This window comes from Xiphophorus hellerii, chromosome 10 (genome assembly GCF_003331165.1).
Source record: "Xiphophorus hellerii strain 12219 chromosome 10, Xiphophorus_hellerii-4.1, whole genome shotgun sequence".
Lineage (NCBI taxonomy): Eukaryota > Metazoa > Chordata > Actinopteri > Cyprinodontiformes > Poeciliidae > Xiphophorus > Xiphophorus hellerii.
In genome coordinates, this window is record NC_045681.1 from 3260029 (window position 1) to 3284836 (window position 24808).

Consider the following 24808-nt stretch of genomic DNA (forward strand, 5'->3'; position numbering starts at 1 on the left):
GCTCAGGAAGTGAACTCCCCCACTTGCTGCTAGTCATCAGTGATAAAGCTTGCTCACTTTGTTCTGCTTTAGAAGGGTTGAATTACGCAAAATTCACATTTTGCACATTTTTGTACTTCCATTTCGGTCTCAGCTGCTTCTAAAAATAACCCAAGTGCTTAAAAAAAGCATTCAGACATTTTTTTAATAAGCTAATATGTTTTGATGTCTGGGAATTGACCTGCATCAAAAACTGTCGGCATGAAATGTCACTAATCAGCATGTGCTAGCAACCCCAGCGAATCCCAGGCTGTTGCCTAGTAACCAGCTGACCAAGCCAGCATGTTTGGTCAGCTGGTTTTACCGCTGTATGCGCTGTACAATGGCTGCTGAAAAAGACAAGTGTTTTGTTGCTGACTTACCAGAGCCAGCCGGCTGCTTAGGGGTCTCACCCCTCCAGGGAACCCTAAGAGCATCAAGCTAGCATGATAAAATACATGTATATATTTTAAATACTATTGAATAATCCAAACTAAATTCTATTACAATTCTATAATATTATATTATACAAATAATAGGCTAATCTCTTCCTGATGTTGGCCACCACCACAAGTGAATTATAAAATATCAAACTTGTTAACTTTACTGCAAATTTAGTGTTTATCAGCTGATGTTACTTTCAGATACGTAAATTAATATGGCACACCTAAATACCACTCTGCATTTAAAAATCCAAATGTTTTTTTTAGTTTGCTACTCCTGTAAGATTAAAATCATCAGCCACAATAACACTGGTATGATGTAAGCTAATTACAAATGACAATAGTGATAGTAGGTGTCATTCCTAAGCTTAGGAATGATAGGAGCTGAAAATCTGCTTAGGGCCCCAAAAAGGCTTGGACTGGCCCTGTGAGTTACCATCCCAAAACCACGTGCTGCACTTTCACTGGTTGTGCAAGAAGCTCCACTTCTGCTTTTCCAAGTTGTAGGGTTGCACATCTGTTTTGCAAGTTTTTTCCCGTGAGTGTAAACGTTGCGTTGGGGGGCGTGGCCAGCAGCATTATTTGGTTTTAAAGTGACAGAGCCCTGAAACAGCTGATTGTGAAAGGAGCTCGACATAGACAGAACTGAGCAGACTAAAATCTGATTATCTAAGAATGATTTTCTGTAAAAGAAAAAAAAAAAAAAAAATATATATATATATATATATATATATATATATATATATAAAGTAATAATGAACATGTTTTGTTTAGACCTATCTGAAGCTGTTTAAGGAAGCATGATAGGTCACCTTTAAGGCTCCCACTCCTCACCCACTACCCAGCTGTGGGGTGGGTATCACAGATATAAAGCGTCCAACCTTTTCTAGAGCTTGCTGTTTGACCCCCATTCCTGCCAAGCAAAGACGGGCGAGAAAGGTCGGGAAAAGGTCAAGGATCAGTGCTCTGTGTTGCCATGTCTGGCTTGGATTTCTAAAGGCAGGTTTGCAATGTCACATGCTGCACAAGCCCCCATATGTACTATTAGCGTCTACACTCTATAGAGTGATTGCAAAAGTTTTAATTCCCCTTTAACTTTCACATTTTGTCTTTTCACAGTCACATTCTTCAGTCGACCTATTTTTTTTTTTTCCCAATATATTTTATTGAATTTTCTCTTTTAGGACACAAACAACAAACTTAACATTGTAAACATGTACTTATACACACTTGCATTCACTCATGCACTCACCATTCAAACCTGCATTTGTTCTAAAAAAATACAAAACTCTTTAGATTAAGACAGAGAAAGATAACAAGACAATATGAAAATAGAAACTGTAGTCAAGACATCCATTTAAGAAACTCATTAAGAAGCTCCGCCTTCAGTCCCCATGATTCTCATATATGGCTCCCAGAGGTTCTCAAAGTCTCGCTGTTTACCCTTGGCGATGTATGTTAGTTTTTCCAGTCCGAGCGAATTTGCAATTTCTTTCTTCCAGAGTCCCAGGGAGGGGGCGTCCATGCTCCTCCAGCATAATGCAATAGATCTTCTGGCTTGAAGAAGTCCATAATCTATCAATTTAGTTTTAATCTGTGATTGTTTAAATTCCACTGGGTTTATTCCTAGAACACAGATTTTAACCTTAAACAATTCTGATAGACACCCAATAACATCCTTCCAAAACTTCTGGATTTTAAGACATTCCCACAAACAATGGAGAAGAGTTCCTTTTTCAAATAAGCATTTTTAGTGCAAGTGTCGGGAATATCACTGGACATATGATGAAGCCTAACTGGGGTTATATAGGTTCTCATAAGCCATTTATATTGCAGAAGTTTAAATCGTGTGTTTTTGTGCTTTTAAGCAAGCCTGATTCCAGTCTTCCTCATCTATATCTTCGAGAGTATCTCTTCTCCAAGCATCTAACTTGTCAATTGCTGATTCCTTAGAGGAAAGCATCAACAAATTATAGAACATCGAAAGAAACCTTTCCCTTTTAAGTCCCCAACACAGACCTCTTCTATAAGAGGAGCATTCAGTCGGGGGTTTGTTTGGTTTTAACAAAAGAGTTATTGTAGCTAACCTCAGTGAGTCTGGGAGTATTCCAGCTTTATATGATTCCTCATACATGTTGAGAAGTGGTGGGATTAATTTATTTTTAAATGCTCTATAAAATTCTATTAGAAGTCCATCAGGACCTGGAGTTTTACCGCTATTCATGCTGTCTATTGCTTCAGGTAGATCTTTTATTGTTAAAGGACTATCAAGAGTTGTTTTCTCCTCCTCTGAAAGGGTTTTGAATTTTAATTGATTAAGAAATGCAGCTTGTGCTTCTTTGTTTCCAGAATATTCAGACTTATACAAGGTTTTGTAGATTTTGTAATGATCACAGCTGCAAAAGTGTAGCATGTATGTGTCTCCAGCCCCCTGTATTTCATCCACTTGTCACTGCTGTTGCAGCAGGAAGTATTTTATGGTTCCCCTCTATCAGCTTTGCACAACTAAAGATAGACGTTTTAACCATTTACTTTTGCAAAATACCTCAAGCTCAGTCAATCTGGATGAAAAAGGTCATTTAGGCCTGATGTTTCATAGTGTGAATAGTGAATGCTGGATGATGTGCAGTGTTAATTTTCTATCAGAGAAGGCGTTTTGCATGCCCAGAGGACCTTCTAAAACAAACTTAAAAACAACTTACATCAGGCTCACAACTCAAGGTTTAAAATAAGAGTACACACATATGGTGGGCAAAGTTACCACATTGTCAGTGTACCGGATCAGTGTTTATAAATTGTAAAAGTTTCTTCAGAAGACATGCAAGTCAGGGTCAAATCTAATAACACAAAAATAGTTGCAGCAAACAGTGATAAAACAGTCAAAACCTAAGGAGCAGGAGAAGGATTCGATGGCATTAATAAAAATATTATTCATGTGCCTTCAAATAAGATCAGGATTTTCTTGACTTGTGACAAATTTTATGGCTTTTTTTATGGCTTTTTCAACATTTGCTTTCTACTTACCTATTAATCGTTTTTTCTGTTAACTAGTTATCCCACCTGAGCTGTGGTTCTCTGCAGCTCCTGTAGAGTTAAGGTGCTTCTCTTATTGAAGCTCCCTCACAACATTTTAGGTGAGGGAGCTTAATGTAGTGCATTGCACTACATTCGGTAGTGCAATGCGTTTGGCATATTATGATCATGCAGTGAGCAACTTGGGATAAAGTTATAGAACTTAATTCTGCTTTAAACTTCACAACTTTCCTGACCTGTCTGCTGGGTTCTTTAGTTTTCAATGTTTTCTAATGTTCTCTAACAAACCTTCACAGAACGACTGCATGTGTACAGGAAATGACACTATTGACTCAGTAAATAGTGTATCAGGATAAACAGCTGATTTTATTTGGGTGTAAAAGTATCAAAGGAGTTGAACACAACAGGCAAGTCAAAACCTTTAGGTTTTTATTGCAATTTTTCATTTAACTTTACATCACATAAAACCTCCATAAAACACATCATAGTCTGTGATTGTAACTGTACAAATTGTGAAAAAGTCGCATCCATGGTACTATAATACACAGTAATGTTTTACCATTCAGCCTTTAAAATAAGAGGCTTGTTTTGGTTTATGTAATAAATTTTTAACAGTGTTTTAGTTGTACACATTTCACTAAAACACTAAAATAATGTTGGAAATTTCTGAATTTAGGTGCAGGAGTGTAAAAGAATTGGGATCAAGCAAACCTGCCTGTTCACCTCTACAACGGTTCCAACTTTGTTGCATTCTCTGCCATTCACTGAAACCATCTTTGCCCTTTCAGTGGCTGCTCACTAGCATGCTACTCCAGCCTGAGAGCTCGCTGAATGTCACAAGCCGTCTCTGGTTGCGTCCTGTTCTTTTTATAGCCGAGCAGCTGAAATGTGAGGGGTCACAATGGCAGGATAAATACAAGGGCCAGCGCGGTGGAGAGGTGTCGCAGACGAAGGCCGGATCTTCTGCCTACCACTCTTCTCTCAGCTCTCCTCCCAAACTCAAAGGTAAAATAAAAAAGAGCATAGAGTCTACAATCTGCTCTTTTTATCTAATATTTTGAATAATCAGAGATAAAACAGAGATGATTGTCACATTTTGTAAGTGCGAGTTGACTGCAAAAAGATACGTGTGCTGCATGCAACCCACAGGCTCACCACTGCAGATCACATGCTTTGTACAAGTTTTTCTCTTGTTTATTACAAAGACTTTTAACGTGTGGTGAATAACATTATCAAAGTACTTTTGCCTGCAAATCTTTTTATTTTTAGCCCCTATACAATGAACATAACAGTTTGCTATGGTTCAGTAAGTGTTATGAGTGAGCAGACAGAGCATCTGAGACTGTGGTCAATGTGGTTGCGTTTCTGATATCTATGCATGGGAAACTGTAACAAGTCGTTGTTTAAAAATAAGTTTAGTCTAGTAGGGCTGTTTGCATTGTTAATCGTCCTCCAGAGTGCATGGCTGCTGAACATCTGAGGTTTTTTCCTCGGCTTTGGAGCCTTGCAGTGGCATACCATGTAAATTTAGCTCAGCCTATTCATAGAGCAGGCAAAGACAAGAGGAAGAGGGCAGCATGTGTGAAGGGAAAGGTCAGAGAGATACTGGGTTGGAAAATGGAAAAGGTCAGCCACATGCTAGGAGGGATTTTAAAGTGTGGAGGGTGGAGCGTAGATCTCCTAAGTACGATGGCATGTTAGGGCCACTGCATATAGAAAAATAAAAAAGGTGGAGTTAATTTTGCCAGAAAGCTCATAAATTTTGAGTTTCATCACAGAATTTTTTTCTATAAAAACAAAGACTTTTCTGAGCTCTAAATATTTACAAGAAAAAAAACTGACATTTTTAGATTAATATCAGAATTTTTTATTGAAACAAGGAAATTTATGAGCTCAAAAAACTGAAAATCGGAGAAAAATAAAAGCAAAACGAAATTTTGTAGGAAAAACTTTTGAAACTCTGAAATTTCAAAGTTTTTTCTACAAAATGTCTGAGATTTATCTCAAAATTGAGTTTTTCTAGCAAATTTTTGACTTTTCAAGTTCAGAATCTGATTTTTCTTATCTCTTTTTTTTTTTTGCAAATTTCCGAGATTAGTCTCAAAATTTGTCAGTTTTTTGGTGGAAATTTACCCCTAATTTTTTTCTATCTACAACGGCCCTAGTAAGCAACAGCACATTGTTCTGGGAAGTAACAGAAAACACTCATACACGTGAAACTGTATCAAACACTTTAGCAGGTTTCGCTTTTTATAAGGAACATAGAAAGGAAAAAAAAAAACATATGCAAAGACTCGTTACCACCACTTCCTTCACACTATCAACCTTTCGGTCCTTGGCCTTCATCTAGCACTTTCTCACTCATCTAGAAGAAAACCAAAACCACAGACGTTAGACGTTGCACCATTGCAGTTTTGCTGAACTTTTCCCCCGTTCAGTGCTTGGTAAAGTTCAAGCCCCTTGTTTGCTTTTGCTGGTCCTAAGCTTTATCTGCGCTTCCTTTCTCTGCGCAGAGTCAGGATGCCTCATGCATACCCTTTCCTCACTCCTGAGCAGAAGAAGGAGCTCAGTGACATTGCTCAGAAGATTGTCGCTCCAGGCAAGGGAATCCTTGCTGCAGATGAGTCCACAGGTGAGTGAGAGAGCAGTGAGCATCCACCGCGAATGTAAAGCAAACATCCTCCTTAAAAATCCATTTATATCATATCAACCAAGAGTTGGCATCTAAACGCTACTCAACACAATAAACGTAGTAGCAGCTGTATTGAGATCTATTAACTTCAAACTGTTGAACACTATGCCATGTTGCGCTCTGTTTTAAACACCAATATTACTTTTTTGTTGTTTTCAAAAGTAGAGAAAATGGTTAACAAATCCTTTTTTAAACAGGATACCATTTAAAGTCGTCCCTATGCCAAACTTCGGCATTGTAATTCCAAATTGCACCTTAATAAATCTCTTTTTACCAAAGAGTTATCCTGTTAGGCTTTGGCCAAGCCTTTAAACTTTAGATTTTGAACAACAAACAACTATTAGAAATAGAAACAACTTGTCTCTCAAAGGGGAAATTCAGGTGTAATAGCAGCAACAGATTTAAAGGTTCACACAAAAAGTTCTTAGTGTTAAAAACAAATGATAAAAAATCAAGATAATAATAATATACTGTTTATAAGACTACAGAAAATATTGTCCTTAAAAAAACAGAACTCAGTATAGCCCTTTAAATGTGATTCAACCCAAATTGGAAGCAGCAAATTGTCTGATAACTTTTGCATTATGTCTAAATGGTATTAAGAAACATTGAAATTGTCATTTTTGTTCTGTTTTCACAGATAAAATAAATAACCTGTAAGATCAAAGAATAGTCTGGTTGAGATTTTAACATTATTTTCTACCCCAGCTATAAAAAGTAGCCATCAATCTGATCATGTGTCATATCTTTCACTAAATGACCATTTGTTTACTGTAATTACAACCACAAATAGTGTCACACAAGTAATTTAGAAATATTGGGGGATTCAGCAATGGTTATCTAGCAAAACCCATGCTAACAACAACTGGATAACTCTTTATTAGCCTGAAATAAATAACTTTGAAACTCTTTAGCACTGATATATGCACCTTTAAATCAAAATAATATGGAATCTTCTGCAAGAGTTCAATCAAAGGGTGGTTTTATAACCTGCAGGGAGTGTGGCTAAGCGCTTCCAGAGCATCAATGCTGAGAACACTGAGGAGAACAGGAGGCTGTACCGCCAGCTCCTCTTCACTGCTGACGACCGCATCGTCCCTTGCATTGGTGGCGTCATCCTCTTCCACGAGACCATGTACCAGAAGACCGACGACGGAAAGACCTTCCCTCAGTACCTGAAGGAAAGAGGCATGGTGGTCGGCATCAAGGTAGACAAGGGTGTTGTCCCTCTGGCCGGAACCAATGGCGAGACAACAACCCAGGGTGAGTAGAACAGGAGCTGGTAGTGAATCCTTTACCAACGATTTGTATCAGCCACTTTTAAAATACTTTCCATCCTACAGGTCTCGATGGACTGTATGAGCGCTGTGCACAGTACAAGAAGGATGGTGCTGACTTCGCCAAGTGGCGCTGTGTTCTGAAGATCACTCCCACCACCCCCTCAAAGCTGGCCATCCTGGAGAATGCCAATGTCCTGGCTCGCTATGCCAGCATCTGCCAGATGGTGAGAATAATCTCTTGAGAAGGTTTACAATCAGTTTCACTGAGAATTTTGTATCCGTTAATCGCATGGTTGCTAAGTTCAACTTTAAAAAAAGCTCCAACCTGAAGAGTTGTAAATACTCAAATACATTATGCCCATCAATGTCAGGAGAATATTAAGAAGTTAGAATTTAAAGAGGACCTATTATGCAAAATTCACATTTTGTATGTTTTTGTACTTGCATTTGGGTTTCAACTGCTTCCAAAAACAACCTAAGTTCTTAAAAAACACCTTGCCAATGAATTAATGTCTGGCAAGTGACACCTTTAAAAAAACTTCTGATTGTTGAGTAACAAATCAGCAGCCACTACCCCTGACCTAGCTACCCAAACAAAGCCTAGCTGGTTACCTAGAAACCTAGCGAGTGGAGCTCCAGCACGCTTAGTCAGCTGATTTTACTGCTGCATGCTCTGTACAATGGCTGCTGGAAAAGAGAAGTATTTTGTTGTTCACTTACTGTCCTGAAACCACTTGCTGCATTCTTGTGGGTTGTACAAGAGACTCCACTTCTGCTTTTTAAAGAAGTACAGTTGTATGATTGCACCTCTGTTTTCACCTGTTTTCACGTGCGAGTGTAAACATTGCTCTTCAAGTGACAAGAGGCCCTAAAACAGCTCATTCTGAAAGGAGTTCAGAACAGGCAGAACTGAGCAGACAGAAATCTCATCATCTAAGAATGATTTAGTACAAAAAATTTAATGAAGTCATTTAGTATAGAGCTGTGCTAACCGTTCAAGGAAGCATAAAATGTCACCTTTAGCATCAGCAGTGTCTTTCCTCTGATATTCTTTTTTCTTGCCCCCATCGTGTTGCCTTTGCTCCGGTCTCCCTCAGCACGGCATCGTCCCCATCGTTGAGCCGGAGATCCTCCCTGATGGCGACCATGACCTGAAGCGCTGCCAGTACATCACTGAGAAAGTCCTGGCCGCCGTCTACAAAGCCCTCTCCGACCACCACGTCTACCTCGAGGGCACCCTGCTCAAGCCCAACATGGTCACCTCCGGACACTCCTGCTCACACAAGTACAGCAACCAGGAGATCGCCATGGCAACGGTCACTGCCTTGCGTCGCACTGTGCCCCCTGCAGTCCCAGGTAAACTACATTTAAACACTTTTAAAAAAGAAAAAGAAAGGCAGCTTTCTTCTATAGATCCTCAGTTCTTGATGGATTTGTTGATATAAAGGATAAATGCAGGGCCGGCCCAAAACTTTCTGGGGCCCTAAGCAGATTTTACTTTGGGGTGCCTCATATTATCATGTGAAAAACTAGATACTTCATCAGTCCAAAGCCACTCTATGCATGTAACATACCTATTATTAGCTAACACTGCAAAAACACACAATCTTAACAAGTATTTTTTAGTCTAGTTTCTAGAGAAATATCTCCGCTCACTTGAAATAAGACAAATTTAGCTCACAAGTAACTTTTTAGCAAGATATAGGAGCTTGTTTTAAGTAATATTGTAATATATAATTTAATATTGATGAAGAGACATTTCCACTTGTAAAAGGAAATTCTTTTATAAGCGAGACATTTTGTTGTTTATTATATGAGGAAATGTCTTCATATTATTTCCTCACATTAGTGGGACCAATACTTAAGGATATTAATCAATATTAATGAAATATTGACTTAAAACAAGCTCCTATATTTTGCTGAGAATCCACTTTTAAGTTAGTTTTGTCTTATTTTAAGTGAACTAAGATATTTACACTAGAATTTAGACCAAAAATACTTGTATTTTTTGCAGTGTACATCATACCCGTTTTATTATTTCTCTTGGTTTTAGTCTTGCAGGAGTAGCAAACAAGCAAATTAATTTGCATTTTAAAAATGCAGAGTGGTATTTACTGTAAGTTACGTATTAATTTAAATATTTGTAAGTAACATTTGCAGACAAACACTGAATTTACAGTAAACAAGTTAGAAAATTTAATGTTTTGTTCTTAAAATGTAAAACAAAGTGTAGACAGTGTAAAATGTATAATCTATTACTACAAAATAAAATCAAATGATGCTCTTGAGGGCCCCCTGGTGGTTTTGGGGCCCTATGCAGCCCCTTAACTGACATATGCCTTGGGCCTGCTCTGGATACATTTTTATTTTCATTCCTTGTACAGGAATCACCTTCCTGTCTGGTGGCCAGAGCGAAGAGGAGGCCTCTGTTAACCTGAATGCCATGAACCAGTGCCCTCTGCACCGGCCTTGGGCTCTGACCTTCTCATACGGCCGCGCCCTGCAGGCCTCCGCCCTGAAAGCCTGGGGGGGCAAGAAGGAGAACGGAAAGGCATGCCAAGATGAGTTCGTCAAGAGAGCTCTGGTAAGCTTTCAACTATGAAATACTCCAGAATGAACTCCAGCGCTTGGAATAAATCCACTAATGTACATTTAATTTTCCTCCTTCAGGCCAACAGCCTGGCCTGCCAGGGCAAATACGTCTCCTCTGGAACCAGCACTGCTGGTGGAGAGTCACTGTTTGTGGCTAATCATGCTTACTAAGCATAAATGCACTACCCACCTTCTACTCACCATTACTGCATCACCATTTATATAAAGGGCATTTCCTACATAAAGGAGCGCCTTCAACATCCTTTGTTCACCAGTAAGAGCAACACTAACACTTTGGCCGAAAGAGAAAGAAGTGGTTGATGGAAAATGTTTGTCTCCATTCCCTTACCTTTTATTTCTAAACACCTTTTTGTACAGGTGAAGATTCCCTTTTTGTTTTTACACATTTTGTTCCTTTATCTGCTTCAGACAAGTACAGAGTTTAACATTTACACGTCAAAAAATATTAATCTTACCAAGTATTTTTAGTCTAGTTTCTAGCACACTTGAAATAAGACAAAACTAACTTACAGGTAACTATTTAGCAAGATAAGAGCTTGTTTTAAATAATTCCTTAATATTGATTTTTATCAGTGGAACTAATAATTTTTCATCAATATTAAGTAATTATCCAACTAGAAACATAACTAAAAATGTTCAGTAAGATTTGTGTTTTTTCCAGTGTACAAATACCATGAAATAAAGTTTGTATCCAAACATGTTGCTTTACTTCCATTTTGTAGTTCACTTCTCTTTGCATGCTCTGTATGTCGTACAGAAATAATAGTGATAAACTGAGGGACATGGTGAGAGAGGCCACTCTCAAAGATACGTTCCAAGATTAACTTCTGAATTTCTGCAGATAAAATTTTCAAAGTGTGCTTTGGAAAGAGGAAGAAAACTTATTGGTTTTTCCAATGTGTGACAAGACAGGTGCTGAGAAGATAAACGGTGTTATCACTGTTGGCAAATGCTAAACCCATTTTAGTCACAGCGGCCCCCTCGCAGAATGTCATCCTCACTTTGTCACCATCTAAACGTGGCAGCGGTTGAGTTTCAGAACAGCCGCTGAGCCGCGGTTCTGGCTCATGCAGAGCCACAGTCCAAACAAAGCGACTTCTCTGCTGTCTTAATTTGTAAGTAGGAAAATATATTCGCATATAATTTTGAGAATATCTGTAATGCATGAAATGAGTTGTTTGAACATTACAGCAAAACACAATGGAGATCAACTGAATGCTCCAGTATGTAACTTTTACAAAAATGATTTTTTTCTATATTTATTAAAACTGTCACTGTGTCCTGACAGTATAATATCAGATAATCTGTTTAATTCAGCTCTCCTCCCAGTGCTACTAATATGAACCGCTCCCAGTCAAAACCTCCAATCAGAGCCTGGAGGCGGGTCTCAGCGCTGTCAACCATCCTTGTGTATGCCGCTCAATGTCATAATGCTGGAGCAACAACTTAATGTTACAGGAAAATAAATCATTAGTGGCTATGGTAGCTTTAGCATTGGTTTCAGGCTATGTTGTAGTGAACCAGCTTAGCAGAGACGGGTTGAGCATGAGCTTGATTGACAGTTCTAAGTCCCTCCTCCTGGCTCTGATTGGTTGTTTCTGACTGAGTGGTATATTTCAGCAATTAGTCGTGGGAACACTGGGAGAAGGAAGAAGAGCTCAGTTTTTTCACAGATTATCTATTTTACTTTCACGACATAATAAAAATTTTAACAGATATTCTTTTTAAATTATCATTTTTTGTAATAAGTTACATACTGCAGCTTTAAAATCTTCAAAAAAAAACAAACAGTTTCATGTTCCCATTATTTTAAGTTGTTAAAACCCATCGTCTGCGGCCTGAAGAGGCTGCAGGTTTCAGATCCAGGCTCTGGAAAGTGAAACATTATGAAGCGCTAATATTCTGCTCAACTATAATAATTATTAAAAACCTCAAATAGTATGATGCTTGCTGCAAATTTATGTAAATCTAAATGACTGATTTTTCTAAACATGCTTAGCTTAAAAAAACCTACAATCATTAAATAAAATCATAAATGTAATTAATATATTATTTCAGCTGCAGTAATGTAGAGCTGTAAAGCAATCAGATCATGTTTGACATTTCTTTATGACATTATAACTGTAACTGCGGTTGAGTTTCCCTTTTGTTAGTAGGAATGTCCTTCTCAATACTGAAACAGGAAATTGCAAGAGAAAAGCAGATTAAGTCATGATGAACGTCATGATTTCTCGAGATGAGTCCATGTCTGTACCTGTCTGTCTCCTCAGAGAAACTCTGATTAAGTTTCAGATGATAAATAAATGTATTAATTACCAGATTACAGTTAGCTTCCTGATCTGTAATCAGCTGTTTCACAGTAACAAGTCAAAACAGAATAACAAACATCTGACTAAACAACATCATTACAGTTCAGAGGGAGGTTCATCCTGTTTTAGTCACTCGGTTGCACAGACAGACAGACAGACACACTTTATTATCCCTAAGGGGAAATTTGTCTTGGACATTGTAACGGTAAGCAAAGCTACTTCAACAATTAAGAACAATTCACACAGTAAGAGTCATGTGAACACCATAAAAAAATAAATTACAATAAAAAATATAGCTCAATAAAAACACACATTACACGTCCTCACATACATTCCAGCAAAAACAAAACCAGGTTAATATTTTGCAAATGTAAAACAACACAAAACACAATTTTGCAATAGATTTGTTCCCATTAAATTAGAAACGCAATTGTGGTGGCGCAGAGGAAAAGCACGACCCATGTGTTGAGGCCTTGGTCCTCATGGCGGTGGTCGCAGGTTCGATTCCCGGCCTGGTGACATTTGCCGCATGTCTTCCCTCTCTCATTGCCCTCTTTCCTGTCAAACTACTTTCAAATAAAGGCCACTAGAGCCAACAAAACCTTTACAAAAAGAAACGCAATTGAAATCTCAAGCGAATACATTTATTCACGCGATGTCATTTCAAACATGCCGCACCATCATCCTCTGTCGTCTTCTTCGTCTCTTTCTAACATCCTGTTTTTGGTCACATGACTAGTGTGACGTAAAAAAAAGCGTTTCCACTGCTCATTTACGAAATACAGCAATTTTGATGCAGCCAAAAATCCAGCTCATTATCATTGAAAACATTTTTCTTTCAATTGGTGTGTTTCCGTTGAGCAAATTTATTTTCGTAATTCCAATTTCCGGAATTAGATGGTCAATGGAAATGCAGCTGTTGCTCTTTTGAAGTAGTTTGACACTTATTTCCTTAGCAGCTTCTTTCGAAGACACTAGGTTCTCCTGAATGTCTAGAAAAAGCTAAAAAAAAAAAGTAAAAGTAGCATTTTTAAACCAAAAAGGAGCCATTATCTAAAAGACCTGATACAGGACCAGAGAGAGATTACAGATTATTAAAAACATTGAAGAAAGACCAAATTTTTCTTTCTAGTTATTGGGTTATATATGGTTTTGTAGATTTGGAAAATCTATTATCAACTATCTTTGTAAACAGTGGAGCTGTTTGACTTGAAGGCAAACAGCTCCACCCATCAGTCAGAACATAGTAGTTCAAATCCTTGACCCCCAGTGACCTTTAGTATTTTTATCATGGGGAGCCAAGTGTATATGTGACACCCAATGAGCACAAGAGAACATTTTTCAGAGTAAATGTCATTTTATCAGCAGTGAAAACATTTGAAAGCTCTTTTTTTACAGTTTTGTTCTGTTGTTTCTTGTTCCCTTTTTTTTCCTTTCACTTCTTAAATTCACAATACATGAGATCATCACTTAACTGTAGTTTCTCATTATATTAGAGCGTCATGTAACTGGCACTTCTTGTCGCCATGCATGAAAATAAAACGTCACTTCAATTCTGTCCTATTTTCACACTTTGAGTCATCTTCACGCATCGGTTGCGCCTTCATGCCAGACTGAACTCTGTTCTCCTTTTTTAATGGGTAATTAAATTTTCCTTCGTACTTTTGTTCTGCTGGGCTTGGTTTCTCTTTTCATATAAATTTCTGTGACATTTCACGAGTTCCTCCTTTTCGCCGCTGCAGAGGAAGCACTCCTGGCGAGGTCACCACCAGATTTAGAGTCTGAGGTCTGTTAAATGACCGAAAATGTCACATCTTCATGAGTAATATGATGAAGTGTCAAACTCCTTATCTCTTTCCTCCTTACTTACATAAAAAAGTGTCACATTCAACACAATTTGTGCAAAAATTAACACCAGATAGAGAAATATTGAAAGTCCCAACTGTTGCTTTTATCTCCAGAGTTTGAGATCAATCATTTGTTTTTCTTTCTCTTTTTTTAATCTTAGGCCTGAACATCGTCTCTGTTATGTCCAGCCTGGGTCTAAAAAAGGCCTGAGTGTCATTTTAATCACGAGCCTCCCGTCTGTTGTGGACGTGCACACAGACAGCTGCGCCACAGCGCCATTGTTGTCATGCTTTGCTCTCTAATCTTGAAAATGCACAGATGCACTTTCTGCCTGCTGAAGATGTGAAAAATGCTTTAAAATGTTTTCTACTCATCTCATCTGCATAATCTTTCACAATAAAAACAATTTACTTGATATTAATAACTGTAGGCAGTCCTTTTAAAAATAAATAAATGTGAAGTTTTTAAGTTTATCCCCATTTTTAAGCACTTCTGATTAGTAATTCTCAACTTTTTGTTTTCCTGGCTTTTAAATGTGACATAACGGAAGTTTATTTCTAGCAGAAAGAAGAAAAAAGTGCAGTTTAGATTGGGATCTTGGGGTTAAACAGTCTTAAAAGCAATCAAATTAATCAGATTAATCACTAATTGGAGTTTTCAGACTCCAATCAGAAAATATATATATATAATTTTTCTAGATTGTTTTATTAAGATTCAAATAACTTCGGTTCACAACTGAATTTTACAAAAATAGTCACTTCAGTCCAATCATGCCGTCATTCCGATTGTTCCTAGTTACCAAACAGTGCAGCGTGTTAAATTCAAATTAGTCTGAAAAACATTCTCTGTAAGGAAACCCAGCAGATTGCTGCATCACTGACTTGCAGTCTTCCTGCAGAGGCGCGTCGCCACATTACTACGCAATCACTTGCACTGCACAGGCAGTTTAAAAGACATTTATCTCTGATGCTTACCAAATTTATGTAAACTTCCGAATTTAAAAAAATTCTAAGAATACGTTTTCTTGCATTTAGCATAAATAAATAATTTTGGTAATTCCAACTATGCTAAAACAAGAGAAGTTTGATCAGATTTAACTTCAGACAGTTAGAAAAAAAATATTTATCTTTTTATGTATGTAGGTATCTGGTTTCAATTGTATGAGACTGTTAACTAAAAGACTGCAAAGCTAATATAACCATTTGTTTTTCATGGCTTCCAGTCTCCCTTTTTAAATTAGACTTTGATTTTTACATTTGTGATGCAACATTTGGGTCTTTATGGCTCCACTAAATTATGACAAACGCACTGAAACTATATTTATACAAAGTCAACTCTGACCAACATTATTTATTCTAAAATATAATTACTTTGTAAGATAATTTAAAGTGTGGCCAAACTGTAGAGAAAAAAAAGACTTTCATTGAGAAATGAATGACCGCAGCATCACAGTCACAAGGACGGCAAATGAGAACTGAGTGGAAAGATCGCCTGAGTTGCGACACGTAAAACTGGTGTCTGTGTCAGTGCCGTTAGAGCTGAACGTCACAAAGTCCGCTGTGGTCCCAGCGATCTGGTCTGTGATCCACGCCTGAAACTGAGACACTCGAGCGTAGACCTCAGGAAAACCAGCAGTGGCACAAGGGATCCCAAAGCTTGTGATTCCAGCCTGGATCCACCTTGAGTCCTGCTTGCATTGCAGAGGTCCACCGGAGTCTCCCTAACACAGCAGAGCAAAATACACAGAGTTAAATGACACAACAATAAATAACAAACAATGTGGTGTCTGGCAGAACTATTTGTACCATTGAACTTTTCCATATTTTGTCAGATTACACTGCAAACAAACTAACTGTTAAGTATTTTGTCTAGTTTCTACTGCAAATATCTTTATTTCACACTTTAGGTTGCAACAAAACACACTACAAGCCACCTTTACAGTGAAACACTTTTGTGTAACTGGTTTTTTTGTTTTTTCATTCATCCATACCACTTCCTGTGCCCCCCCTGCAATGGCACTGCTCCCCCCCTAGGGGGCGCGCCCCACACTTTGGGAACCACTGAGGCCCTGTTGACACAACAATGATCCAACAAAAATTTAATTTTTGTTCCATTTCTCTTATTACATTTACATGAAGACGTTCTACTTACAATCTTTGTTTACACAGTAATGGGACACATCGAAAACGTGTAATGCTCTCGCCACGCCACTAGTTGGTGCTAGGTTCTTTGAAACTAAATGCGCATGTGTTTAAAAAAAATAGTTGTACTTGAAAGCACGTCGATTCGCGTTTCCCCAGATACTGGGGGGAAACACGCACTATGTGCGTCTGATTAGAGCGCAGTTGGAAAAAAAGTGGTATAACTTTACTGAAACATGTTGTTTGATCTTTCACTGTGTCTTACTTCTTTTTTATTTGCAAAAAAACCCTCGAAACTAAGTACCACTTTCCTTTCTCTTCACATTGCTTTGTGTTAGTTTATGACATAAGAATAATGTGGGTTGAATCTTTGCGCTGAGGCTGTAATTGTGGATTAGCTGGGTTAATCACATCGACTTTAGATGTTTTAGCTCTTTATACAGATTCACCTGACACGCTCCTTTGTTCTCTTGCCCGGCGCACATCATTTTGTCCGTGATGGTTGCGTCTGACTTTATATAGCTACAGGTGCACTCTTTGTTTCCAATGACAGGAATCTCAACTTCCTGTAGACTAGAGGTCGCTGGCAAGGTCACTGAGAATCACAATGTGAAAATTAGCATTAGATGATCCAATTAAAAAATAATAACGTTCAATTTGACAAACAAAACTCCACACGGGACCCTCACCATTGCTCAATAGTTTTCCCCAGCCGGTGATCCAGCATGAAGTGGCGTTGAAGAACCGGCTGAGGTTGCTGGCGAGGCAGATGGGTTGGATGAAGTTGTTGAAAGTGACCGAACTGCTGAGTTTCATCAAGGCGAGGTCGTTGTTGTAGAGCGTGTTGTTGTAGTTTGGATGGACGATGATCTGGCTCAACTGGCTTGAAACCTCGTTAGCATAGGGGCCAGCCTGGGTCTGTCTTCCGAAGTAGAGGGTCCAGCCACTCAGTGTCTTCCTACGTTTAGAGAAATTAAACAATAAGAAAAGAAATGGTCTCATAATTAGGCATGTATCTTTATTTATCCATCCATTTATTGGATGTTTTTTTTCTTTTTTTACTGTTTTCTGTCCCAAAAATAAACAAATCTGAAGTATTATTTTCTGCAAGTCTCAAATGCCACTTCTTACCATTTAAGGTGGCAAGCATATGTAAAGGTGACCTATTGTGTTTCCTTGTACGGGTGAGGATAGGTCTGTAATCTATAAAACATGTTTGTTACATTAATTTGCTGATTAATTCTGAGATAATGAGGTTTTACTTTGCTCTGCCTATTGTGAGCTCTCTACACATTAAGTTGTTTTAGGTCCTCTTGTCTTTTAAATCCAAATAAGTTGCTGCTGGCCACGCTCCCCATGTCAGCGCATACACTTGCACAAGAAAATGGCAGAAAACAAATGCACAAATATACAACCATACAGGTATGAAAAGCAGAAGTGGGGCCTCCTGTACAGTCAACAAGCAAGTGGTTTCTGGATTGTAAATCAACAACAAAACATTTTGTCTTTTCCTGCAGCCATTGTGCAGCGCAATCCTGGTTCTCTGATTTGGTTGCTAGGTAACCGGTTAGGGTTGCTAGGTAGCAGTGCAGTCCCTGTTGACTCAGCATTTGGGAGGTTTTTGAAATGGCTCATTTTCCAAACACCAAAAACGTTACCTTATTGCGAAAACATGACTGGGTATTTTTATTAGCAGTAAGAACCCAAATGAAAGTATAAAAACATGCAACATGTGAATTATGCGTAATAGATCCCCTTTAATAAAATAAATTTTCTTATCACAACAAACCTTGAACCATTTTTTTAAAGTCAAATTTGGACCTCTGAACATGAAGTTTGAAAAAACCCGTTCCAGTTCGTTGTTTTCTGCAGAAAGCAGATGGAAGGAAGGTTGGTAAACTACCGGTGTTGAATTTGGACTTGTTGAGTTGTCAGCTAAAAAGAGAAGATGAATTTTGGTGTCATGCAGCAAGGCAGGCCATGCAGAAAGTGAAATGAGTCACGAGCTGCTCAATATTTGAACTTGATTGAGTAACTGCACCTCTGTTGACCAACAAAGCTACAGTATGTTACACAAACAGGGCAGAAGATGCAATACAGTAAAACAAAAGATGATGATAACACTTTCTTACCAGTTTTTCATGAGTTGTTCTGCTTCTACTCTAGAGTTGATACGCCCGTTTAACCCCAAAAATACTTTAATCTCTGGGACACAGAATACATCACCTTCCCAAAATGACATAGTGGTTGAACAACTGCTGTTTTGTACCTGTATTTAATTGTGTATATCTCATTTCTTTTGAATTTTCCACAATGTCACATGAGGAAGCAGCATGTTTGGTGTTCTCCCTTTAAATCAATCCAAATTTGTCTCTCCAATTAACTCAAATGTAATCAATTATCTTCATCATGATTTGATCTGTCGCGAATTACTTAGCAACATTCTTGAAAAATTTGTGTAAGGCTTAAAAAGGTAGACTTGTTCTGTTTTTGCGTCTTTTTTACAGTTAAATAATAATTTATTCAGGGAAACAAAATAATTTTTTATATCAATTTGAATTAATTTTTGGGTCTTTCTTCCCTGCAGAAATAATTTATTGTGATTCACATTGTGAGTTATGTAAAGTTTAAGAGCATGAATTTCCTGTTTGTCACCTTAGGAACTCTTTCTGACACAAAGCAGCCAACATGCCTGATGATGCACATTCAGCACATACCAATAGATATACTAGGAACATTTAGCAGTCACTTTGTGAACAATATTTGGTTGTGATTTCACAATATTTAGCTTTATTTGAAACAATGTGATGATAAAAAATACTTTTTTTGTATTTACTCAGGTTATCATGAAAGCAGGAAATGTTTAATCTGATTTAACATCAGACAATGGGAAAAACTTTTAACCAGCAGCTGCACAATGTTGGTGATATTATGTATGCACTTTTAATGTCACTGTTTTAAAGGTGAAGTCATTGTTTACTGAGAGGAGAATCCTTCTTTGGTACTGATTCTTGATTTTCAGTGGAAGTAAAATCTAAATCTGTTGCTCTACTACAGAGTTTCCAGACGAATATGATGATTTTATGGCGATATACAGCAGCTTGTCCTTCTGAGAAGAGACGGCTTACTAATAATTGTTTCTGCATTTAAGCCATCATAAGGCTCATGATGAATCAGAATGTTCCACTTCCTCCTTTACAAGTAAACCAAATAAAATTAAAAAGATCTGGTTAGTGGATTTCCAGCAGAGTGGGTTATGGCGCCATACCTGTGGTTAACAGAAGGAACCAGTGGGAGTTTCAAGTTTTTTTTTGTTTGGTTGTTTTTTTACACCTCACTACCCCTTCCTGCACTTCCTTCATGTATTTTATTGCCTTAAAAGGTCACAAAGACAAAAAACTGGATCCTTAAAAAAACAGAATAAAATCCACAATCTCCTTTTATCCACCGCAAAAACATTAATTTTAAAAACTCTAACCGTATTATATTTTAAGTTTTATTCAGTCGTTGTAGGTTTCCTGTCCTTAAGTTGGTCAGTTTGTGACTTTCTGCATTGGTGACCAGTCAGAATGGGAAACATTTGCGGGAAACACGACGGGTTCCTTACTAGGCCCGGCGCCGCGTGTCAGCCGACGACGCGCAGCTGAAGGCGGGCGTTTCACCACGGAGGAAGTTTCTCGTCTGCTGCCTGAAAGACGTTTGTGTAGTTGCATCACTTAAATGTGACCTCAGTGTCTTTAAAGTTACTGGTATCCGGAGACATTTACTTCCTGTGAAGTTAGTATTTCTGATCAGTATGTCAGAAAGTGGTTTTCTAGTTTCTATTGCAGTTATCTTAGTACACTTGAAATAAGACAAAACTACCTGAAAAGTAACTGTGTTGCCAGATATAGGCACTTAATTTAAATAGATAATTTCTTAATATTGATGAAGAAGTACTTGTTTCTTTGGCAGGTTGTTTCTATTTTTTCCCATAATATAAGTGAATTTACCTGCCAATAAAACTAGAACTTTTTTATCAATATTAAGGAATTATAACAAGTATATCTTGCTACAAAGTTACTTTTAAGGTAGTTTTGACTTATTCCAAGCATGCTAAGATAATTGCACTAGAAACTAAACCAAAGTACTTGGTAAGATTTTGTATTTTTGCAGTGACAGGTGACTCAAGTCTATGAAATATAACTGAAAAATGTATTTATTTCAATAATTACACATTCTTTAAAGACATAATGTGTATTTAAACAGTTTATTCCTGTTTTTTATGCCTTAAAGTTAATAAAAATCCAAAGTTCAGGTTCCGAGAAAACTGTAAATATTAACTACTAATGAATCAGAAAAGGGGTTTTGAAACACTACAGAAAGTTTCAAACACAAATGTATTTGTGCATTATCTGCATTCAGTATTCGATCTGCATTAGTTTTGTGTTTCTGGCAGGTGATCAGCTCAAAATATACATACACCTGGAATATTCAGATTTAAAATACTTTGTGTTGAACTAATGACTGTTTCTGGTAGATCGTTGTCATATCCTGACCGTTCTGGATCCTTCCCACTCCTCTTTCTTTCCTTTACTGTTTTGTTTTTTCTGGTTCTCTCCAGTTGGGGGAGCTGCAGTTTCCAAAACTGGATCAGAAACGTTTTGAATTTTTCCACTGGTGTTTTGATGATTTTATCTTTGCTAGTAAACTCTCAACTCTTTAAGGTTAGAGAGCCTCTTTACCGTCACCCTAATCTTTAGTTTCCTCCATAGATTCTCTGTTAGATGCTGACTGGGTTGCTTAATTATGAAACTGGCTTCTCATGTATTTATAATCTGTACTTTAATGCTTACTTACACCAAAATAATTGAAATTTTTTTTTGCTATAATCTGGTAATCTCTCCTTTTAAACAGTTATTCAAATGTTTTACTTTGTGTCTGTGTGATATAAATGAACTGTAATGTAGTTATTTGATGAAAGCTGTAATATGTAACTTTAAAAAAACTGTTGAAACTGTCACTCTGTGTGAATGTACGATATGAGAAATAATCTGTGATAATCTGCCTTCTTCAAACTAGAAACAACCAATCAGAGCCAGGAGGCGGGTCTTAGCGCTGTCAATCACAATCACTACACAACAGTGATTGTTGTGGCAGATTCTTCTCGATAGCAGAATCTGCCAGGAATGCTAAAGCTAGTTAGCATAGGCACAGATGACGGTGGAGAAACAGTTTTCCTGGAATGGTGAGCTGTTTCTTAGCCATTAGCACATTTAGTAGAGCGTACACAGACTTGATTGACAGTTAAGGCACTCCTGACTCTGATTGGCTGATTTCCATCGGTGGGTTTCTTCAGATGGAAATAGTAGCTCAGGGAAGAGATGGAGGAATTTTTTTTTCAGATTACCTGTCTCATAATTACAGTCACAACATGGTGACACATTTAACAAAAATGTAAAAAACAAAAAAAAAGTTTTTATGTGTGTTAAAGACACCGGCACTTGAAGGCTAAAGTTTGTCAACTGATTTCAAGCTTAATGTCCCTGATCTTCTTTATCCTCTTCTGTTTTTGTTTGCTTTCTTCTCCCTTAGCTTCAAGCTTTAAGTCTGAATGATTATTACTCGATTATTTGCAGGTGGTTCTGGTCTTTTTCTAAAAAATATTTCTCCTTTTTTCATAAATGTTCCCACAGTGGACGACATGTTGAGTGGGTCTTACGTCAAGATGCAGTGGGCCGCTGTGAGAACCCACTGGCTGTTGATGAGCGTCCCTCCACAGATGTGGCTCGACCTCAGGTGTATGCTGACCTGCCACGGCCACGACCCGGCAGTCGCGCCACCACCGCCCACGATCTTTGTGTTTAGAGGTGCGACGCCGCAGTCTGACAAAGCAAACAGATAATAATTATATATACAGGAGTATAGTAATAAGAATAATTACTAGAGTACTTTTCATTATTTAAAACTTTAAAGAGTTGGGAAAAGCATCATTGCACTCACCCTGAGCTTTCAGCCCTGCAGGAAAAGAAATTGTAGAGATTAATGGCAGCTTGGTGATCGCAGTGTGTCAAAGTGACCACACGAGGGCGCTGTCGTTGGTGCTTTCTTTGAGAACACAGTGAACTTTGTACTGAACTTCGTCATGTTTTATTTTTAGAACCTAATTCTCTGTAATAGACGTTACTGCTGTCATGACATTGTTCCCTACCTGTGCTACCATGAATTTACCAGATAAAATTAAGCTTATATTTCCTTGGTCAATTTATTTATATACCTCATATGTCTTAAAACACAACAATAACCTGACAAATGCCACATAAAGTCTTAAAACATAAAGTCTTATCAAGTATTTTTGGTTTAGTTTCTAGTGCAAGTATCTTATTACACTTGAAATAAGACAAAACTAACTAACAAGTATTTTTTTATAACATAAAATTTATCATAACATGGGAAAAATGTCTTGTTATAAATGAAACAATCTGCTAGTACTAGTACTTTTCATCAATATTAACTTACTTCAATATTAATATTAACTTTACTTAAAACAAGCTCCTGTTTCTTGCTGAAATGTTACTTGTAAGTTAGTTTTGTCTTACTTCAAGTATACTATGATATTTATACTAGAAACTAGACAAAAATACTTGGTAATTTTGTGATTTTACAGTGGATTTTTATATAAAATGTCATAATTTCAAATTTTACAGGTACAATTTAACAGGAAAAACTTTTTTGAATTTTGATTAAATTCACTTCTTGAGAATTTAAACAGATCACACTATAAATAAACACTAAAAATCAGTTTATATTCATCTGTTTGCCACATAACACACACACAAGTAGGGTAAATATAATTAATATAATTAGTAATTAATCCCACCTCGGCCAGAGAGGACCGTACACATCAACAGCACCCACAGAGTCGAAGCCGCCGCCATGTTGTTCGTTCAAAACCTCCTGCTTTCTGTTCCCACAGACTGTTGTGAAAGCTTTTATCCAGCTTCATGTCGTTGTTGCTTACATGTACAGTAATGAAGCAAGGAAAACTCCCTACCCAGACCTGTTTCTCTTCATGCCAGTGAACTCCAACGCATTGAGTTTGCATTCATGCAAAGCCTGAAAACCAAGTTTACAGTAAATTAAAGAGCTGTCATGAAGTATTTGACGTCTTGTGGCTTTCTGTTCATCCAAACAGAAAGATCTAAACAGCCCAACCTGTTCTTTCCTAGCATCTCTGGTAGGGGTGTGTGTGGGTGTGTGTGGGTATATCACAGTTGTAATCTGACCCCAGAGACACCTCTGTTAAACAAAAAGGCATTTGGTTTCTGGAAAACAACACACACCATTTGTAGACATTCACACAGGCCTGTGGTGCAGGTGAGGTAATGCAGCTTTCCAGCTGGTGATGCTGTGAATGACGTCAGTATGGCTGCTGATAACACTACAAAAATACAAAATCTTACCAATTAATTTAGGTTTAGTTTCTAGTGGAAATATCTTAGTACTTAAAATGAGACAAAACTAACTTAGAGGTATCTTTTCAGCAATTTCTGAGATTAAGCTGAAGATTTTGGAGTGTTAAATAGCACATTTTCAATTTTTCAAACTCAGAAATTTCCAGATTTCTTCTACAAAATTTCTGAGATTAATCTCAACATTTCTGATGTTTTTTTAAAAAAGAAATTTTCAACTTTTTAAACTCAGGAACGTCCAAACTTCTAGAAAATTTTCAACATTAACCTAAAAAATTTCAGATTTTTTTCTTGCAAATTTGACTTTTCAAGCTCATTAATTTCCTAATGCTATCTAAGTCACTTTTGAGATTATTCTAAAATGTTTTATATCTTTATAGCAAATTTTTAACTTTTCAAACTCAGAAATTTCCCAATGCTTTTGAAGTCATTTCTGAGATTAGGCTCAAAATTTTGGAATGTTTTGTGGCAAGTTTTCAACTTTTCAAACTGAAATATTCAAGTTTTTCTGGAAAAGTTTTGAGAACATTTCTAATTCTTTTTTTTGTTAATCAAACTTTTAAGTTTTTGTACTCAGAAATTAAAAAAATATTTATATTCTAGAAAATGTCTGAATTTATTGTAATTTTTTATATATTTTTTTCTACCAAATTAAAAAAATTTCACTCAGAAATTTCCAAGTCTTTTCAAGAAAATGTCTGAGATTAATCTCAAAATTTTAGATTTTGGTTTCTTCCCAATTTTTTTTACTTTTGTTGCTCAAAAATTTTCTTGTTTTCTCATGAAAATTTCTGAAATGAATCTCAAAATGTCTGAGTTTTTGGGGGGACATTTTCTCCTCTTTTTTTCTGTCTAAAGTGGCCCTAACAATCCGTCATAGCAAGGTTTACCTAATAGGATGGTTGTTTTTTTGTTAGATTCCTCTTCCTATCTTCTTCGGGAATTAGTAAAAGTGGAGCAGGAGATCGATTGGCGGATTT

The 24808-nt window shown here is 37.3% G+C and overlaps 2 protein-coding genes across 2 annotated transcripts; one reads left to right on the forward strand and one right to left on the reverse strand.

The window, feature by feature from the left end:
* The first annotated feature begins 4371 nt into the window (after positions 1-4371).
* Positions 4372-10777, forward strand: aldoab (aldolase a, fructose-bisphosphate, b). Its single transcript, XM_032574178.1, has 7 exons — positions 4372-4499; positions 6008-6126; positions 7183-7449; positions 7530-7690; positions 8564-8822; positions 9851-10050; positions 10137-10777. Exons 2-7 carry the CDS (start codon positions 6015-6017, stop codon positions 10227-10229), a joined length of 1092 nt encoding a protein of 363 aa, XP_032430069.1. The 5' UTR covers positions 4372-4499; positions 6008-6014; the 3' UTR covers positions 10230-10777.
* A 3043-nt stretch (positions 10778-13820) lies between these two features.
* Positions 13821-23365, reverse strand: LOC116727408 (testisin). Its single transcript, XM_032574822.1, has 6 exons — positions 23237-23365; positions 22360-22374; positions 22079-22241; positions 17067-17335; positions 16827-16972; positions 13821-15956 (listed from the first exon to the last, which is right to left on the reverse strand). Exons 1-6 carry the CDS (start codon positions 23292-23294, stop codon positions 15657-15659), a joined length of 951 nt encoding a protein of 316 aa, XP_032430713.1. The 5' UTR covers positions 23295-23365; the 3' UTR covers positions 13821-15656.
* Positions 23366-24808: the final 1443 nt, after the last annotated feature.

What these genes read in the sequence shown, in the direction of transcription:
- aldoab (XM_032574178.1), top strand. Translation starts at nt 6,015, where the DNA reads ATGCCTCATGCATACCCTTTCCTCACTCCTGAGCAGAAGAAGGAGCTC. An exon ending in TGCTGCAGATGAGTCCACAG is followed by an intron (nt 6,127 to 7,182) that starts GTGAGTGAGAGA and finishes TATAACCTGCAG; the next exon opens with GGAGTGTGGCTAAGCGCTTC. An exon ending in TGTGCCCCCTGCAGTCCCAG is followed by an intron (nt 8,823 to 9,850) that starts GTAAACTACATT and finishes TTCCTTGTACAG; the next exon opens with GAATCACCTTCCTGTCTGGT.
- LOC116727408 (XM_032574822.1), bottom strand. Translation starts at nt 23,294, where the DNA reads ATGGCGGCGGCTTCGACTCTGTGGGTGCTGTTGATGTGTACGGTCCTC. An exon ending in GCGGCCCACTGCATCTTGAC is followed by an intron (nt 17,336 to 22,078) that starts GTAAGACCCACT and finishes CTCTAAACGTAG; the next exon opens with GAAGACACTGAGTGGCTGGA. An exon ending in GGGAAAACTATTGAGCAATG is followed by an intron (nt 16,973 to 17,066) that starts GTGAGGGTCCCG and finishes TGTGATTCTCAG; the next exon opens with TGACCTTGCCAGCGACCTCT.